Below are 20,212 nucleotides of genomic sequence, written 5' to 3' on the forward strand. Positions count from 1 at the left end.
AATGATTTAAATATCCTTGACTGAACAGCAAAAAATCAAAAGCCATGTTCCACTGAGTAAACACTTTTATTTTCTGCCACTATTGGAAATGGCTAAAATGAGCAATATAATGATAAATTAAAATATCAAACACTACTAAAAGTATGATGATTTTGTCATTCATATATAAAACCTTTCTTATCAACTGTAATGATTCTTTTTTTAAAAGATATTTATTTATTTAAAAGTCAGAGTTACAAAGAGAGAGAGAGGCAGAGAGAGAGAGAGGTCTTCCACCTGCTGGTTCACTCCCCAATTGGCCGCAATGGCCGGAGCTGCACCCATCCAGAGCCAGGAGCCAGGAGCTTCTTCCAGGTCTCTCACGCTGGTGCAGGGGCCCCAGGTCTTGGACCATCCTCCGCTGCTTTCCCAGGCCATAGCAGAGAGCTAGATCAGAGGTGGAGCAGCCAGGTCTTGAACTGGTGCCCATATGGGATGCTGGTGCTGCAGGCCAGCCCCCTGCAATGATTCTTTTAATAAAAGCAAGGCAGGCCGGTGCCGTGACTCAAAAGGCTAATCCTCGGCCTTGTGGCGCCGGCACCCCCGGTTCTAGTCCCAGTCAGGGCACCGGATTCTGTCCCGGTTGCCCCTCTTCCAGGCCAGCTCTCTGCTGTGGCCCGGGAGTGCAGTGGAGGATGGCCCAAGTGCTTGGACCCTGCACCCCATGGGATACCAGGATAAGCACCTGGCTCCTGCCTTCGGATCAGCACGATGCTGGCCGCGGCAGCCATTGGAGGGTGAACCAACAGCAAAAGGAAGACCTTTCTCTCTGTCTCTCTCTCACTGTCCACTCTGTCTGTAAAAAAAAAAAAAAAAAGCAATCGGGGGAGGAAGTGAAGTTTCATTCTATTATTACAATTATATCTGCTCTCTTTATATTAATAAAAAGTTAAAGCTATACCTATAACAAAGTCTATATTAAGCCATGGGTTAAGTAGTGAATTTGGCTGGAACTGAACAAGAAAATTGGTGACAGCTGACAAATTTTGACCATGGTGAATTTATTCACAGCATTTGTTGGGAAATAGCAGAAGCATACTTTGAAAGCTGTGTTAAAAATCAGTGTGATTAATTATAAAAGCGACACCTTGTAGAACAAGCTTTTATTATTTTGTTTTATAAGAAATGGATAATGATTATGAAAATATTCTGTAGCATATTCTTTGAATATCCCAAAGTATCTAAACCAAAAAATAATTGTTCATATATTATTAAACATGAAATAATTGAAGTATTTACAGTATAAAATTTTTAAATAATGTAACAATTTATTTTATATCTCAACATTTCTGTTTCCTAAATATTTTATATGGTACATAACACAGAAGTTTAATAATAAAATTATAGTGTATATACATAAATTGTGTATATTCAAGAATTTCTGCTAATAAAATTTGGAGATGATTCTTATTAAATAAATTACTTCCTTGGGACCAGCATTGTGGTGTAGAAGGTAAAGACACCACCTATTAGGCAGTGTCACATTTGGGTGCAGGCTCGTTCCCCTGCTGCTCTACTCCCAATCAAGCTCCTTGCTAATGGCCTGAGAAAAGCAGTGGAAGACAGCCCAAGTTTTGGGCTCCTGTCACCCATGTGGGAGACCTGGAAGAAGCCTTTAGCTCAGCCTTGGTGTTGTGGCCATATTTCTCTCTCTCTCTCTCTCTCTCTCTCTCTCTCTCTCTCTCTCAATTCTGACTTTCAAATTATGTGTGTGTATATATATATATATTTTTTTTTTTCTCAAAGTTGCTGGAAAGAAGCATGAAAGTAATGTGAGGGAGGGAGGGAAGGGAAACATTGTTGAATCAAAGTGGCTCACACATATTTCACAGTCCATCAGGCAACACTCTCACAGCCATTTTCACCAAGCCACCACCCAGAGAAAACCCACAGTACATCACAGGGTCATACATTCAGTGCAAACACCTTTCCTGGTCACACTAGAGCAATGGCTCAGTATTCTAACAACTCCCACTGAACTTTGGATTCCCAGAGCTACAGGAAATCCACTCCCAAAGCGGTTCACAGCTTTTTAAAAGAGGCATAAAGTACTATGAAGAATGACACATAAGAACACAGATAAAAATCAGATTTTAAATTTTCAATAATTATTTGGATAAGCTTCTCATACTGTGCCTTTAAAAAAGGTAAGTTAATAAGTTGATCTTCTGTATATAAAGATAATTAAAATGAATCTTAATGAAGAATGGGATGGGAGAGGGAGTAGGAGATGGGATGGTTTGTGGGTGGGAGGGAGGTTATGGGGGGAAAAAGCTGTTATAATCCAAAAGTTGTACTTTGTAAATTTATATTTATTCTATAAAAGTTTTCTAAAAAAGAAAAGGTAAGTTAAAATACTATAGAGAGCTAATTAGAAATTTAATTTCCTTGGGATCCCTTTTGAATAATGTTGTATTGGCTGGAAGGGAAAGGTTTTGGCTTTTGAGAAACCAAGTCACATTAACTAGGAGGCCACACAAAATTATTTCACAATGAGCTGGAATCAAGAATTTCTGTGAATATTGAAAGGAAATATGCTCTCTCAGAGTAATATTGCAGAGTAATATTTGGCAGCTGAGAGTGATTAAATTTATAATGAATACAAATAAAGGACATACATCCTTGTCATTTAGAAGGTTAATACTATCACGAAAAATCATGGAAAAGCCAGCAAAATACCACTGTTTTTACAGATAGGAAAGATTTTTCTTTTCATTAAGTTTCAGGTTTTGAGAAAATATGTAAAAAAGCATATCATATTTACAGCTAAAATAGGAGCTGAAAAGAGAATTAATTATAATGAGATATCTAGAAAATCTGTATGTATATTAAAGTTACAATTACACTATAAATACAACTAAGTCCTTAAATAATTAAAGATGGACAAGCCCTTAGAAGCTGGCCATATATAAGGGAATAAAACTTGTGAGTAACTCATTATTCTAAATCCCATTATTCTAAATAATGGGAAAAGTAGGATAGCAACTTTCCAAATGCATAAGGCAGCCCAACATACAAATTTAAATGGCCGACCTGAAGAAATTTTAAAGCCAGATTCTGGATCTATAATATGTTCTTGACTGCTTCAGACTGTAGTATATGTGAGTTCAAGCAGGTGTGTAGTAGTGGAAAACTAGACTTAAAAATGCTAAATTTATGAAAAAGAATCCCAAGGAAAGATGTAGAAAATACAATTATTTACGTTTTATTGAATGTAATCTGTACCTATAAAGTTCACCAATTTTAAGTACACACATCAGGGATTATTGTATATTTATATAGCTGTATAACCATCAACACAATCTTAATTCAAATCATTTCCATCTGCACCAGGGGAAACCTTGGATCATTTACCGACATTCCCCAGCCTCGAGTGACCGCTTCTAGACTTTCTGTCGCTGTGGATTTGTCTTTGTTTTTTGCATTTCGTATCATGGAATTATACAAGTGATCCTCTGTGTCAGACTTATTTACTAAGCATAATGTTTTGAGATTTGTTCTTTTATCATAAGTATGTATGGTTTTGAATTAAGATAGTCAAGGATAAAATTATACTTTTTGTTCAAATGGCAATAAAGAAAGGAGAATCAAATATTTACTTGAAAAATATATATTTGCTCTTCAAATATTTATTCAAAATATATTTATTTTTATATCAAATAATATATACTACATATACATAGGGAAGTATAAAAATGTTTATATCCAACTATTGAATAAAGCAAGCCTTGCTTCGTTCCTCCTAAAAGGGATATAAAGATGGAAAGTTCTTGAATTATGGCCTTAGTATTACTTGAGTGACTCACAGCCAATATATACCCCCTCACTACTCAGTCTGTGCCTGGAATGGAGCTTATACCTACATGATCATCACATCTCTTTGGGATGGGCCTGCCACTAAGACTTGCAAAGATTTACTTTTAATTAAGCAGATATTGAGTTTTCAATTATTAGATTAGATGTAGAAAACAAATGTTTACAAAATTCCCTCAAAGCTTTTTCATACTATTATTTATCTTCAATTTCCTCAACAGCATATCAAGAATCGAGTGAAAGTACTTGTTACAAGACATGTTACTGATTATTTAAGGTAAAGAAAATTTTCATCACTTGTAGAATTTTTGCCTAAACTACATGATTTCTTTCTTTTAACTACATTGTCTTTGTACACTCAGAATTTAAGAATAGTGCATTAAATGTAGTCCTAGCAGCTCACTAGGCTAATCCTCTGCCTTGCAGCGCTGGCACACCGGGTTCTAGTCCCAGTCAGGACACCGGATTCTGTCCCGGTTGCCCCTCTTCCAGGCCAGCTCTCTGCTGTGGCCCAGGAGTGCAGTGGAGGATGGCCCAAGTGCTTGGACCCTGCACCCCATGGGAGACCAGGATAAGCACCTGGCTCCTGCCATCGGATCAGCTTAGTGCGCCGGCCGCAGCGCGCTGGCCGCGGCGGCCATTGGAGGGTGAACCAACGGCAAAAGGAAGACCTTTCTCTCTGTCTCTCTCTCTCACTGTCCACTCTGCCTGTAAAAAAAATAAAAAATAAAAAAATAAAAAAAAGAAATATTTTCAGAAAGCATGCTTGGAAAAGGAAAGAAATAAGAGAATCAAATGCTGGGAAAGTCACTGTCACAAAATAAAAGGTCAAATGAGATTTTCTCAATCTGTACTGAATTATACTAATTTCTTGTCCAAATTGTTCTGTTATATCACAGAGCATGTAATACCAACGACGAGTTATTCATACCCAAATTATACCAGACACATTCATTCGTTCTAACAATTGTCCACAATTTTCATTTCTCCAAAGTATATCTTACTATTGAAAAAGTCTAAAAGAAAATTCTTGCCAATTCATAAAAGCGTTTAACAAAATCCTGCAAAACTGTGGTATGATGGATCTCTCAATATACTCCTCCAAGGCACAGCCCATCATTCAACACCCCTTCAATACGCTCCTGAGTTTGACCTATGGGAACAGCTTTGTTTTCATATTTTTTTCCCTTAATCGGTAAACATCATCCATTTCTTAAAAATATTTAAGGTAGGAAAATAAATGAGGAGTTAAGCTGGATAACAGTGATAGTTGGATAACAATGATAGGTGATTCTAACAAGAAACTGAGTAGAAATGAAAATAAGGAGCGAATTACAGGCCATGTGACAAAAGAGAACAGGTATTTCCTATTTGCCTACACATCTTACTTTGGTCCTTTTTCTATTTTCTAATTACACCACTCTTCCTGTTCATTGCTATTAATTCTTTTCTTGTAAATGCTTCTATCCCATCTCTTGATTTACTGACTGCAAAAAGTTTATTTTTAAGTGTTTTGAAGGCAATAACAAGGCTAAAATTGTGTCTTGGAATTGACTGGCATTCTTTTAAAATTCTTATAATATTTTCCATATATCCTGTAGTAAGTTAAATATTTTATGATTTCTTATTTTTCTTAATCACATTTGTCTAGATTGTAAACTTTCTCTAGGACATTGATTCTTTCTTTTTTTTAAAGATTTATTTATTTATTTACTTGAAAGAGTTACAGCATGAAGGGGGTGAAAGAGACAGAGAGAGACAGAGAGAGAAAGAGAGAGAAACAAACAAGATTGGGCCAGGGCAAAGCCAGGAGTCAAGAACTTCTTGCAGGTCTCCCGCATTGGTGCAGAGGCCCAAGGATTTAGGCCAGGTTCCACTGCTTTCCCAGGCACATTAGCAGGGAGATGCACTGAAAGTTTAACAGCCAGGACTGAAACAACCACAGCAGTTAATTAAGCAGTTCAGTTGATTATAACATAGAAGGACCCAAACACACCTGTTGAATCATATCCCCTATGCAATTCATACTGAATATGCAAATTAAATAAATAAGCCTATAAAGTTATATATATATATGTTTAATTTTGAAGGAAATATGGTGTGTTGCTATACCCCCAGATGCTGGTGTCATATTGAGCTTGAATATTAGCTGTGAGCTTTGCTAGGTACATACTGGTGAATAAGTTATTACATATTTTTGTACCACAGTTTCCATATATGCAGCATGAGGGCAATAATGGTACTTATATTGTGTCATTGTTATGAGCACTAACTGCATTAATTAACATGAAACATTTAGAATGCATGTACTCAGTAGTTACTCTATTTTTCATCACTCTAATTTTGTGAAAATTGCTGAAAGAACTCAGTAGAGATGGCTTGGTATTATATATTGTAACACAAGCATCATCTGTACATTAGGACTGAGTCACTTTAATACTTATTTCTAAACCAACATACACATATACCACACAAACTCACCACTGTGAACAGCGGTAACATAAGGGATTGGACAAAACAGACTCAAAAAGATCTGATGTTACGTCTGTGTATCCTGAAATCCTTAGTAAACTATGTAACAGAAATTGTAAAGCAGAATTATTTTCAATGAGTTAAAAGACTCTCTCATATGTAATGTATCCCCTCAGGTGTGTGTATACTTGTTTGCTTCATAAATTATTTCAGGACAAAGAAAATCCTCCATTTTCCAAATATTACATTCCTTCTCTATAAGATTACATAATCCCAAAGGATAGGTGGATGAATCTATAATAATAAAAGAAAATAAATAGTAACTAATTACCATCAATCTTTCTGTGTCAACAAAACAGAAGACCAAGGTGAAACGATAAGAGTATAAAGAGATAAGAGAATAAAACAACAGAAAAGGGAACTTCCATTCCTTCAAATGTTTTATTACAGTGTAACTGGGAGTATAATTATTTTTCAAAGTAATGTGATACATAAATTGATCTCAAATTATAGACATTTGTGTATATATTCAAAAGTGAAATGATGGGGCAGGCATTGTGGCACAGCGGTTAAGCAGCCAGTGGGGACAACAGCATCTCATGTGAGTGCTAGGTTCAAGTCCCGGGTCTGCTACTGATCCAGCTTCCTGCTAATGCACACCCTGGGAGGTACCCAGCGCTTGCTAAGCACTTGGATCCCTGCTGCCACATAGGAGATCCAATGGAGTTCCTGGCTCCTGATTTCAGCTTGGCCCAGCTCTTTCTATTGTGACTAACTGGGGAATGAACTCGCAGATGGAAGATTCTCCTCTCTCTCTCTCTCTCTCTCTCTCTCTCTCACTGTGTGTGTGTGTGATTCTGCTTTTTAAATAAATAAACAGAACTTTTTAAAAAAGTTAAGTACATCAAGCACAGAAAGGCAAGTACTTCATGACCTTACTCATATATGGAATTTTTTTTTTGACAGGCAGAGTTAGACAGTGAGAGAGAGAGAGAGACAGAGAGACAGAGAGAAAGGTCTTCCTTCCGTTGGTTCACCCCCCAAATGGACACCACGGCCAGCGCGCTGCCCTGATCCAAAGCCAAGAGCCAGGTGCTTCTCCTGGTCTCCCATGCGGGTGCAGGGCCCAAGGACCTGGGCCATCCTCCACTGCCTTCCCAGGCCACAGCAGAGAGCTGGACTGGAAGAGGAGCAACCGGGACAGAATCCGGCGCTCCAACCGGGACAAGAACCCGGAGTGCCAGTGCCGCAGGTGGAGGATTAGCCTAGTGAGCCACGGTGCCGGCCTCATAAATGGAATTTAAAACATTGATCTTACAGAAATTGAGAGCATAATGATGGTTACCAGAAGTTGGAGAGAGAAAGGGAACAGAAGGGATGGGAAAAGTTTGATTAACAGGTACTAAGTCATTTTATATAGGAGTAGAATCCTGGAGTTCTATCACATAGAAGGGTGACTATAGAAAATGACAATGTACCATTTATCTCAAAATAAAAAAACAAGATTTTTAGTGTTTCATAATAAAGAAATGTTAAATTTTGAGGATATAGAAACATGTAACCTAATTGGACACTGTGCAATGTATGCATGTATCAAAACATCATGTGTCATATAAATATATACATAATTTTACATGTCAGTTAAAATTTCTTAAAATTATTTAAAAAATTTTGGATGGTTTTCAAATTTTTCACACAAAAATGAACTTATCTATTAATTCCAAATTAATTAATTAATAAAATTATACACTCATATTATCAATTACTCTTACCACCAACTAGTAGAAATAGTAAAACAGTGGTGCTAACTATGTTTTTTTAATTCTCTTTGTATAATAAAGAACTTCTGGAACCTTTCAAGTTGAGAAAATGGAACATAAAAATGGAACTGTGGTGACTGAATTTATTTTGCTAGGATTTTCTGGACGATGGGAACTTCACATTTTCTTCTTTGTGACGTTTTCCTTGATCTACAGTGCCACTGTGTTGGGGAACATTCTCATTATGGTCACGGTGACATTCAGCTACCCCCTTCATTCTCCTATGTACTTTCTTCTGGGGAACCTCTCTTTTCTGGACATGTGTCTCTCCACGGCCACAACCCCCAAAATGATCACAGACTTGCTCACTGAACACAAGACCATCTCCTTGGGGGGCTGCATGGCTCAAATGTTCTTCATGCACTTCTTTGGGGGTGCAGAGATGTCTCTTTTGATAGTCATGGCCTTTGACAGGTATGTAGCCATATGCAAACCCTTGCACTACAGGACAATCATGAACCATAGGTTGTTGAATAGGTTTGTGATTCTTTCATGGGTAGTTGGTTTTATACACACCATGAGCCAGATGGTATTAACTGTGAACCTACCTTTCTGTGGCCACAATGTCATAGACAGCATATTTTGTGACCTCCCCCTTGTCATCAGGCTTGCTTGTGTGGAAACATACACCCTGGAACTATTCGTTATTGCGGACAGTGGGCTGCTCTCCTTTATCTGTTTCATCCTGTTGCTTTTCTCTTACACTATCATTCTGGTCACTGTACAGAAAAAATCTTCTGGAGGGCTTTCCAAAGCTCTGTCCACACTGTCTGCCCACATCATTGTGGTCACTCTGTTCTTTGGACCTTGCATCTTTATCTATGCCTGGCCATTTGGTAGCTTTGCAAGCAATAAAACCCTTGCTGTCTTTTACACTGTAATCACACCCTTACTGAATCCTATTATATACACCCTGAGAAATCAGAAAATGCAAGTGGCCATGAGAAAACTGCGATTCCAACATGTTAGCTCCACACAGAACTTCTAGATTTCAGAACTATATAGCTAATACAACTTTCAAATACTGCGGTAGGATAACATGAATAGATATTTTATATAAGGTATCATTACTTTAAATTGAGATAAAGCTGCTGTAGTACTTTTTTTTTTTTTTTTGACAGGCAGAGTGGACAGTGAGAGAGAGAGACAGAGAGAAAGGTCTTCCTTTGCCGTTGGTTCACCCTCCAAAAGCCGCCGTGGCCAGTGCACTGCGGCCAGCGCACCGCGCTGATCCGAAGGCAGGAGCCAGGTGCTTCTCCTGGTCTCCCATGGAGTGCAGGGCCCAAGGACTTGGGCCATCTTCCATTGCACTCCCTGGCCACAGCAGAGAGCTGGCCTGGAAGGGGGGCAACCGGGACAGAATCCGGTGCCCCAACCGGGACTAGAACCCGGTGTGCCAGCACCTCAAGGCGGAGGATTAGCCTATTGAGCCATGGCGCCGGCCCAGTAGTACTTCTAATAGACACAATTTAAGATGTACATACAGTAAAATAGACATATGGAATAAATATTTTCCCATAAACATTCAATATGTGACTATTAGTGAAGAAATGACTGTAAAAGAATATGTGGATATTATGATAACTTTGATCGATATGGAAAATTAACATCCATACATTTATGCTGCAGCTGTTAGATGCCAAGAACAAATCATAACTGAAATAATGTTAGTGATGGGAAAATATAATTTTAATTTATTGAATCAATGATGTAAAAACAATACTAGAGGCCAGAGCGTCCCATATTGGCACCCGTTTGAGCACTGGCTGCTCCACATTCAATCCAGCTTTCTGTTAATGGCCTGGGAAAGCAATGGAAAATGGCCTAAGTGCTTAGGCACCTGTACCCGCATGGGGGACACAGAAGAAGCTCCATTATGGCCATTTGGGGAGTGAAGCAGCAGATGGAAGACCTCTCTCTCTGTCTCTCCCCCTGTCTGTCTGTACATCTGCCTCTCAAATAAAAAAATAAATCTTCAGAAAATCCTAAATCAGCAATGTCAAAACATACCAAACAGAAGATGCCAGAGGAAAAGCCAATCAAAGGACAATTTCAGCAAATGAGAAAGAGCACCCCACGAAACCCAGTGCTCTGAATGTAAGTATGCACAGTTGATTAAAAAGCAACGTCTGTGTGTGTCGGTATCGTTCCAGATACAATTTTGTAAAACTTTGTTTTATACGCTTGTGAAACCATTAGTTAAGAATGTTACACTACTCTGGTTTTTAATGATCTGTAAATATTTTAAAATTTACTGTACATGGGTGAAATGGTCATTTTTCCTTTCAAGTATTGTTTTTATTGCCATTGTCTATATTCCCACTAAACTAGGGTCTTTTTGCTTTCTAGTTGGTTATACTTTTTATTCAGAGAAGTATTAAGCCTTCTTATTGTAATGTAAATTTAGCATATGTAATCTCAAAAACACAAAAAAGGGAGAAGGGAGGAGTCTGGGAAGGAGGGAGGGAGGAAGGGACTCTCATTGTGTTCTTAGAATGGCATCTACAAAGCACACTGAATCCTTTAAAAACTAATTAAAAATTAAAATGAAAACTTTTTAAAAAATTATAACAACCAAATCTCCCCTCAAGGAACAATACCCATCATGAACATGAATGTAAATATTCTTTTTTTAAAAACTTTTATTTAATGAACATAAATTTCCAAAGTACAGCTTATGGATTACAATGGCTTCCCCCCATAACTTCCTTCCCACCCACAACCCTCCCCTTTCCCGCTCCCTCTCCCCTTCTATTCACATCAAGATTCATTTTCGATTCTCTTTATATACAGAAGATCAAGTTAGCATATATTAAGTGAAGATTTCAACAGTTTGCACCCACACAGAAACACAAAGTGAAAAATACTGTTTGAGTACTAGTTATAGCATTAAATCACAATGTACAGCACATTAAGGACAGAGATCCTACATGGGGAGAAAGTGCACAGTGACTCCTGTTGTTGACTTAACAAATTGACACTCTTGTTTATGACATCAGTAATCACCCTAGGCTCTTGTCATGAGTTGCCAAGGCTATGGAAGCCTTTTGAGTTCACCGACTCTGATCATATTTAGACAAGGTCATAGTCAAAGTGGAAGTTCTCTCCTCCCTTCAGAGGAAGGTACCTCCTTCCTTGATGACCTGTTCTTTCCACTGGGATCTCACTTGCAGAGAGAATGTAAATATTCTTAACAGATTTTTATCAAGATGAATTCAAATACGTAAGAAAATTACAATATATCCAGATGGACATTTAGCCCAGTAGTTAAGATCCATGTTTGAGTACATGGGTGTGATGCCTGACTCCAGCACCTGACTGCAGCTTCCTGGTAATGCAGACCTGGGAGGAAGCAGGTGATAGCTCAACAATCGCATTCCTGCCACCCACATGGGAGTCTTTGACTGAGTCTCCAGCTGCCAACCTCAGCCCAGCATAACCCCACACATAGCAGGCACTGGAGAGGTGAACCGGTGGGTGGGATCCCTCTCTTTGTTTCTGTCTTTGTTTCTCTCTCTCTCTCTCAAATAAATGAATACTTTTTAAAAATCATTAAAAAAATAAAGCAAAAGCACAGTTCTTTAACTTTCATAATGTATCACATAGCTTTATTTTCCAGGGACTTTACAAAACCCTAGCACATAAAAAATTTAAAACAAATGGAATGAAAGAGATAAAGCAGGCTTAGAATATTTGCTATTAGAAATTATATAGGTTTTTGTTGCTATGTGTCCAATAAATATCTTACAGGCTTACATTATAACATGCCTCATATTAAAGAAATCCCATTCACGTATACAGTAAAATATGACAGTGTATAAAATTATACTGTACCTGATAAAACATTTTGTAAGAGTGTTGTTTCTGTCACTATGGCACATTCAAGATACTAAAGCCTTTGCTTTGTTAGGTACACTGAGAAAATATTAAATAGAAAAAAAAAGTCAATTAATAAGATGTTTTAAAGATTTAATTGAGTATGAAAAATTGTAATAAAAAAGCTTAATTCCAAAATTTATTTATGTCTAGGGGATACATATGTGACCAATATGTGAAGAGTCATGACTGAAATGCATTGTCTTTACCAGCAATAAAAATTACTTTCAGTTTTTCATGACAGTTCATTTCAGTTTCATATATATTCCTGATCAAATGAAGTTAACACTGTCTCCTTGTGTTTATTTTAGGTATATGCCTGCTAGTTATGCTACTTCTTATCAACATTTACAAATGTGGGGTTTTTCTTATGATTAACAGTATTGTTTCATTAAATGATGTGTGCTTATGTAATAATATTAAGACATATATATCTTCATTTAAATAAATATAGAAGTAAACTGTGAAAAAGCACAAGATAGCATAAAATGAAGTCATAATTGACAAAGAAACAGAGCTTTCAGAAAAAGGAAAAATAAAATAATTAAAACTACAATTTTGTATAAAAGATAAATAGCAAAAATACTCCTGAAGAGAAAATTAGTGTACCAAAAGATAGTACATTATTAAAATGTGTTACAGAGACAAGGACATTTAAATATGGAATATAGATTAAGGAGGCAAAATCAAATTATATGTGATCTTACAGTAGGAAAAAATGTCAGAAAGATAATATTTAAGGACATTATGCTAAATTCTTTTCAAAATTTAGGTAAAAATATATGAATCAATCCTTAGTTTCCAGCAGATAAAGAAAAAACAAAAATCATACATAAGAAATTCAACATGGCATATTATTTTTGAAGAACAGATCACCAAAGGGAAGATATTTTAAAGGTAGACAAAATAGGAAAGTCAGATTACTCAGAATTGTTTTAAGTGCCCATAGTTGAATTCTATGTGCACTGATGTAGACCAGACAATAGTAAAATTTTTCAAAATGGCTGAGGGCTAGTTTATGAAAGAAATATTTCTATGAACAGACTTGTTGCTTTGCAGCAAAATGTATCCCATAAAATTATTCTATGTGTAAAACTAAAGAAATATTTACAGCTGGTGCCACGGCTCAGTAGGCTAATCTTCTGCCTGCGGCGCTAGCACACCGGGTTCTAGTCCTGGTCGGGGCGCCAGATTCTCTCCCGGTTGCCCCTCTTCCAGGCCAGCTCTCTGCTGTGGCCAGGGAGTGCAGTGGAGGATGGCCCAAGTCTTTGGGCCCTGTACCTCATGGGAGACCAGGAGAAGCACCTGGCTCCTGGCTTTGGATCAGCGCGGTGCGCCAGCCATAGCAGCCATTGGAGGGTGAACCAACGGTAAAGGAAGACCTTTCTCTCTGTCTCTCTCTCTCACTGTCCACTCTGCCTGTCAAAAATAAATAAATAAATAAATAAATAAAATTAAAAAAAGAAATATTTACAAAGGCAATTCTTGAAATTTAGAAAAAAATTGATAAAAGAAATAATGAGGACTCAAATAAATGGGAAAACATGTTTACATGAGTCCAAAGATGATTATTTTTTCCTCAAACCATTGCATAAAAGGTTGTCAATCCCAATCAAGAATGTATTATGATTTTGTAGAAATGGATCAGTGGATAGTAAACTGTCCAGGAAAATTTAAATCCATAGACTAGCCAGCAGGGACGTGATATGCTATTGCTCTCAAGTCCTCCTAAAAGCATGTTGTAACTGAAAGTTTGTGACACTGATGTGAAAATGGCAGTATACCAGTGGAACAAAAAATGGGAGCTTGAGAAATAGATTTAATCCGCCTTAATTCCTGCAGCTTCTGCTTCGAGGAATGTCGCTCCCCCTCTTCGTGGTGGAGCGACACTGAACCCTGCCTAGGCTTCATATCCGAGTCACGGCATCATTATGTCGCTCCCCCTCTTCATGGAGGATGGACACAGGACCCTGCGCTGTTCTTTTGTCTGCTCGGCCCTCCCCGGGTTTGCTGCTGGTTCTTCCCGGGTTGGCTGCCGTCCCTTCCACCTCCGTGGAAGGGCGGTTCCCCCTGCCACTTTCCCCACTTCTGCAGGGGAGCGGCACACCGCCGGCCGGCTCTCTCGGGGGCTGCACAGGTGTTCCTCAGGTGTTCCTGGTGCATGTTGTCTCTCTCCTCCTTTATAGTCCTCTTCCACCAATCCCAACTCTGCTACCCACACGCCGAGTACACTGCTCTCCTCCAATCAGGAGCAGGATCAGCTCCTGCAGGTCATCACTCAAGTTGGCGAGAGGCAGCTGCGCAGAAGTTATTACTCCCTTCTCAGCGCCATATTGTGGGAGAGCACATGCATAGAATAAGTCTTAATTCCAGTAACAGTCTAGTCCGAGTTGCTCCCCACAGAGGAATCTGAACTGAATCATACTCGGAAGACTCTCCTTTCTTGTCTGGCTTCCTCTTCTTTCCCCTGAACAGGCATTTCCACCAACAAATCTTTGAACACTTAATCTCATCCTGGTGCCTATTTTCAAGGGCCCCAAACTCACACTGGTTATTATAAGCAAAGTATTGTTAAACATCATTATATACATCCTCGGATGGGGATATGTATGAGTGACACATAGCCTAAATATATAGATATAGAAAGAGGTGGCTGTCAGTATAGGTACACACATGTATATCTTGACATTGTCTGTAACTTGAAATTCTAGAATGGAAAAACACAAAAAATAGGGTAACATCTATTGTCCAAGTTGTTTCTTTCTATTTAGTTGCTTATTATCACTTCTATACATCTGTGGAGGATGCTGTCTGATGAAGGTACAATTATAAAACAGACATTTTCAAACCATGCCCACTCCCACACATCTGTCCACATTTCTCTATACCAGACCTCCCTTTCTCCAATTTCCAGCCCATTTCTTCCTGAGCATCTGATAGTGGGCCATGCCATTGACTGCTGCCTGGGAACCCATATACACTTACAGTTCAGATACTTCTGGCACACAAAGGTGATGATTTTTCTCAATGCTTCCAGCTCTACCAATTGAGAAGTCTTGAATTCCCCACTCTTATTCAAAATTATCCCTGGCTGTGATGGTTACACAGCTAATATCCATTTGGGGCCTGCAGTCACAAACAAAGCCAACTTTTCTATAAATGAAGCTTGGGATTTGTCGACTCTCCTCAGCTGTTAGGCGGGACCCCCTGTTTCCTCGCAAGGGTCTGTGCCACCTGATCCTCTCATGTAACTTATCTGTTCGCTCATGGTCCTCTTTGAGTTTGATTTTAGATGTAGCCTTTTATCTTTATGAAGAACTACTCCTAGAGACGTACAGCTTCATAACACTGCAGGGTAAACCCAAAACCACTCTGAATGGTCACTTCCAAAGGCATGGTCACTTGGTGCCATGTAGTCAAGCACTCCACGTCTTCCAGGGATAAGTGAAAGACAGGATCTGGTTTTTAAAGGAGGTATAATTCTCTTTCTTGAATGGCATCGTCTTACATCTGCATTCTGATTTTCCACTGGGACTCCCCATTTGCACCATAATTGTATTTTTTTTTCTAGCTTTTGATCACTGTGATATCATAAAGCCTGATAGATTGTATGGCTCAAATAGAATTTCTTGCATTAAATAATAAACTGTCCCCGCACAAATCCATCAGGATTCGGTATCATTTCAAATATTAGCTAAACCATAGGTCTGGCTGATGTGTCGTAACAGAACTTAAAGAGGCAAACCAAACATTTTGCATCATTGTTTTGTTTTGTTTTGTTTTCTGGTAGGAAGTATAAGATACACGACTTTGTCTTTTATTCTGGAGAGGATATATGCTTCTTACTCTTAACCAAAATAGCCAGGGACACTCTTACTAGAGTTTACCTCTCATTTTATGGACTTGCAGCTATCTGTTGTTCATCCAGCCTGTTCAGCCTAATATCATTGATTAGGTTGATATGTTTTATTCCACAGGATGAAAAGAAAGCTAAAAACTCCTCAGACTATATCACTACAAAAGACAAGATAATTAACGTGGTCTTGAAGCCAAACTATCAATATTGTCATTCCAAATAAATGCAAACTGTTCCTTATATGATTTCCTGGTCAGAATGGAAATTTAATCAATCGGTTCCAAGTCTTTGCTGAGCTGTTAAATTTCATTTTCAATGAAAGTTTTCACAAATCAATGTATTCCTGCTTATGAATATTCACTTTGACTACTCTTTGTTAAAAACTTTCAATCACAAGTTTACGAAGTTTCCAGAATTGTGGAGCAAAGACATCCATTCTTCCATTCTTCTATAAACAAACAGAATCATAGCAAAATAAAGCAAGCATTTCAGAAATTTTTAAATCAACCAAAGGTTTCCAAATATCTAAGGTGTATTTATTCTAGAAATACTTGTGAGAAGCTGGGACAGGCATCTGGCTTAGCAGTTAGTAATGTCAGCTGAGCACCACATCCCACGTAGAGTGTCTGGATTTGAGTCCCTGCTCTGCTCCTGATTCCAGTTTTGTAGTAAGGACCCAGGAGTTAGCAGATCAGGCTCAGGTGGTTTGCTCCCTGCAACCCACACAGGAAACCTAGACTGAGTTCCTGGCTCCAAGATTTGGCCTCTGTCTCTCTCTTTTATCTCTGTGTCTGTGTCTTTCTGTCAATCTGTCTCTCTCAATTTCATTCAAAAAATAACGATTTCTAAAAATAAACACAGAAGGGAACATACTGTTTTCAAAACTCCTCAAATAAGTCCTTTTTCCAAGTACTGGTACTGTATGTTTTATCTTATGCCACCCCCCCACCCCGGAAGAATCCCATAGGCAAGACTGACGTTATTTGTTCTGACTTAGAGATCTCTGGATGAGTGCATAAGGCATTATCCCCAGAGCATGAATCAAAAACAGTTAGTTTGAATTATTTGACACTGTGTCTGCCTAAGGCTAAAGTATCTGCTCAGGCAGTGGTCAAAACTAAAAAAAGAATAGTGAACAAGCTATTGATTTCTTTTTTTTTTTAAAGATGTATTTTATTTATTTAAAATGATTTCTTTTTTTAAAAAAAAAGATGTATTTTATTTATTTGAAAGAATTACAGAGAGGCAGAGAGAGAGGGATGGGGTCTTCTATCTGCTGGTTCACTCCCCAGGTGGCTGCAACAGCTGGAGCTGCGCTGACCTGAAGCCTGGAGCCAGAAGCCAGGAGCTTCTTCCAGGTCTCCCATGTGTGTGCAGAGGCCCAAGGACTTGGGCCATCTTCTGCTGCTTTCCCGGGCCATAGCAGAGAGCTGGATCAGAAGAGGAGCAGCTGCCGGGACCAGAACTGGCGCCCCTATGGAATGCCAGCACTTCAGGACAGGGCTTTAACCCGCTGCGCTCCAGCACTGGCCTCTCATCAATGATGTCCAATGTTTCGAGGAGTGGGCAATGCTGCACAGCCACTTAAGCCGCTGTTTGGGAAGCCCGCATCCCCTGCTGGAGGACCTGGCTCATGTTTCAGCTGTGCCAGTTCCAATTCCAGCTTCCTGTGAATGCCCATCTTGGGAAGCAGGCACTGATGGTTCATGCACGTGATTCCCTGCCACTTGCACAGAGAACCAGGTGGATTTCCAGGCTCTTGGCTTCGACCTGGTAGCCTTGGCTGTTCCAGGCGCTGGGGAATGAACAAGCATTCTCTCTCCCCCCCCTCCCCCCCTCCTCCCTACCTTTGAATAAAATGAATAGTAAAAAAAAAACTTTCGATATCATTCTCTCCTCTCCCCTGTTTTTTTTTTTTTTATTTTTTAGTATTGAAAGAGGATCTTTCTTTACTGAATATATAAAAGTTAGTAAGTTATTAAGGATTTCCTGAAATACTTGAGAGTAAAATCTTGAATATCAAGAACAAAATCCACCAATTTACCAAAATACATAGAACATAAAATAGGAAAACTGCTAAATAAGCTTTAAAAAGTGGAATTAATTTTTAAAATTGTTGTGTGGTGATTTAATTGGGCCAATTCTATATAGACTTATTCCCTGTCACAAAAATATCACTGAAGTCTTTGCTCATTTAGCTGAATGGTCAGCATTGATCAGTCAGGCAGTTCCACAAATGTCTTCTTCAAACAATATACTGGGGTGTGTGTATGTCGAGGCATACCTTCAACAGTTACACAGTCTGCAACTCTGCCTTTATCTTCAATTCCTGATTATTTGGGGTTTACATAAATTATAGTTGAGAGATTATGGGCATATTTACAGGTCTGCATTTGCATGAAGAGCTGTTTTTGACATGAAAATTCAATGAATATATACACAATGTTAATAAAATAAAAGTCAAAAGAATATCTAACTAGACGTAGAAAATGTTTGGAAGAAACTCAAAACTCCTTCATTGAGGATTAGTCCAGAAAAATCATAAAATTAGATTGTCATGACTGACACACAATCATGTGTGTATACTAAGCACTATGTAATTGTACATTTGAAATAGGTGGGGAGTGGTTGTTTAGCCCAGAACTTAAAATGCCTGCCTCCCACACTTAGGAGTACCTAAGTTTGATTCCCGGCTCCAGCTCTGCACCCAGTTTCCTGGAGGCAGCAGTCATGGCTCAAATAATTGGGATTCTGCCATGCACTTAGGAGACCTGGATTGAGTTCCCAGTCCCTGGCTTTGGTCTGGCCCTGTTCCAACCATCGTGGCCCTCTGGGGAGTGAACCAACTAGTAGGAGCACTTTCTTTCTCATTTTCATTCTTTCATTCTCTCTCTCTCTCTCTCCTTCTCTCTCTCTCTCTCTCTCTCTATATATATATATATATATAATATATATAATATATTCATTTCTATATTTATTTCTTCCCTCACTCCCTCCCTCCCCCGCCTCTCTGCCTCTCAGCCTTTCAAATAGATAAATCAAAATTCAAAATACAAAAGATGAATTGTATGGGATGCCAATTATATCTTAATAAACTATAAAACAGTGCAATTCATATGTACTTCCATGGATCCTACAGGAACATGAAACCTGTTGCTTACAAATGCCTCAGCATATAAGGCCCCCTAACAGGCCCCAAATGTTCCAAGAGTTTCATTGGAACTTCAGATATTGTGGAAGTTAGGGTAGGCCAAAAGGGTGATCTGCTACTGTGTAGGAGACAGACTTCCGAAGTTTCTTCAGGAAGGGTGAAGTTCTAACTCCTAAAAAGGTGAGGAAGCCTGCAGCATCTAGATTTTAAGGCTCATCCATTCAATTGTGCCCATGCTGTATCTCAGATTTCCAGGGTTTCCCTACCACTGCTGGAACCTGAGCCTAACACACATACCTTGGTTGAGCATTTATACAATTCTGGAGCTACATAACTAGTAGCCATTAAACTTACTGATGAAATATCTCCCTTCACTTATAGGAAAGAAAGGTCTCTGTTAACTATCAAAGTGCTGCTTAGGCTTTTATACTGAGCCTTTTACTACTTGGCAGTGACCTTCTACTTCTCATTACCCCTCAATGCAATTTTGCACAGACAATTTCATTTTGAGACTTGCAGGAACTGTTCTCCCTTTGTCGTTCAAACGACTGACTCATTCACCTGCAATGATATCTTTTCCAATAGAAAGTTTTTTCCAGATGACCAGCAGTGAAACGCTCAGGAGTCAAGTGTCTATCTATGTCAGGACTTGTGTGCCGTGTCCCACTTGGAACTGAATTTCCCTTGCCCACCAGGCTGTGCATGACTCAACCACAAATCCCCACTTATCACCTTCTTTCTCAGATCAATCTCAATCTCAATATCAATTGTGTTACCTTGAGTTATCTGCATGGACAACAAGATGGAATTAGAGTGCATTCACACAGTGAAACATCAGAAATGAAAAGGAAGCTGGCACACGAAAAGCATGCAGAAATCTCAAAAGCAGTATTATGCAGAAGGCACTGAGAGCAAAAAACTAAATACTATGAGATTTTATCTGAATTAAATTCAAGATTAGACAAAATCCATATTCAATGACAGAAATAATAGGCATTATCTCTAATGGTATTGACTGCAAGGGATCCAGGGAAACTAATCTTGAGAGAAATATTTTGTAATTTGATAAAATAGTTATTGAAAAGTTGTATGCTTGCAAAAACACAGCTCAATGTGTGTATTACATACTTATTCATTTCTAGTTCATAAATTATTTTCATATAATAAAATAACTTTAGTAGATTA

General features: G+C 38.6%; 2 protein-coding genes across 7 annotated transcripts in view; one reads left to right on the top strand and one right to left on the bottom strand.

Annotated features, from left to right (window-relative positions):
* LOC100342568 (olfactory receptor 4K13) overlaps nt 1-20,212 on the bottom strand; it is a 99,711-nt gene that overhangs the window by 42,668 nt on the left and 36,831 nt on the right. For 5 of the 6 annotated variants that reach the window (XR_007910461.2, XM_051822576.2, XM_051822574.2 and 2 more), the window contains one exon: nt 11,979-12,059. The exons of the other annotated variant lie outside the window; for it this stretch is intronic. The gene's annotated coding sequence lies outside the window, so the exon portion shown is untranslated. The remainder of the gene's footprint in view (nt 1-11,978; nt 12,060-20,212) is intronic. 6 annotated transcript variants of the gene reach the window in all.
* LOC100347426 (olfactory receptor 4L1) lies at nt 8,194-9,132 on the top strand. Its single transcript, XM_002718027.3, has one exon. The coding sequence runs from the start codon at nt 8,194-8,196 to the stop codon at nt 9,130-9,132; it is 939 nt and encodes a 312-aa protein (XP_002718073.1).

The sequence above is a fragment of the Oryctolagus cuniculus genome, chromosome 12 (assembly GCF_964237555.1).
Source record: "Oryctolagus cuniculus chromosome 12, mOryCun1.1, whole genome shotgun sequence".
Taxonomy (NCBI): domain Eukaryota; kingdom Metazoa; phylum Chordata; class Mammalia; order Lagomorpha; family Leporidae; genus Oryctolagus; species Oryctolagus cuniculus.

Excerpts from the sequence above, each read along its gene's own strand:
- LOC100347426 (XM_002718027.3), top strand. The coding sequence starts at position 8,194 with ATGGAACATAAAAATGGAACTGTGGTGACTGAATTTATTTTGCTAGGA.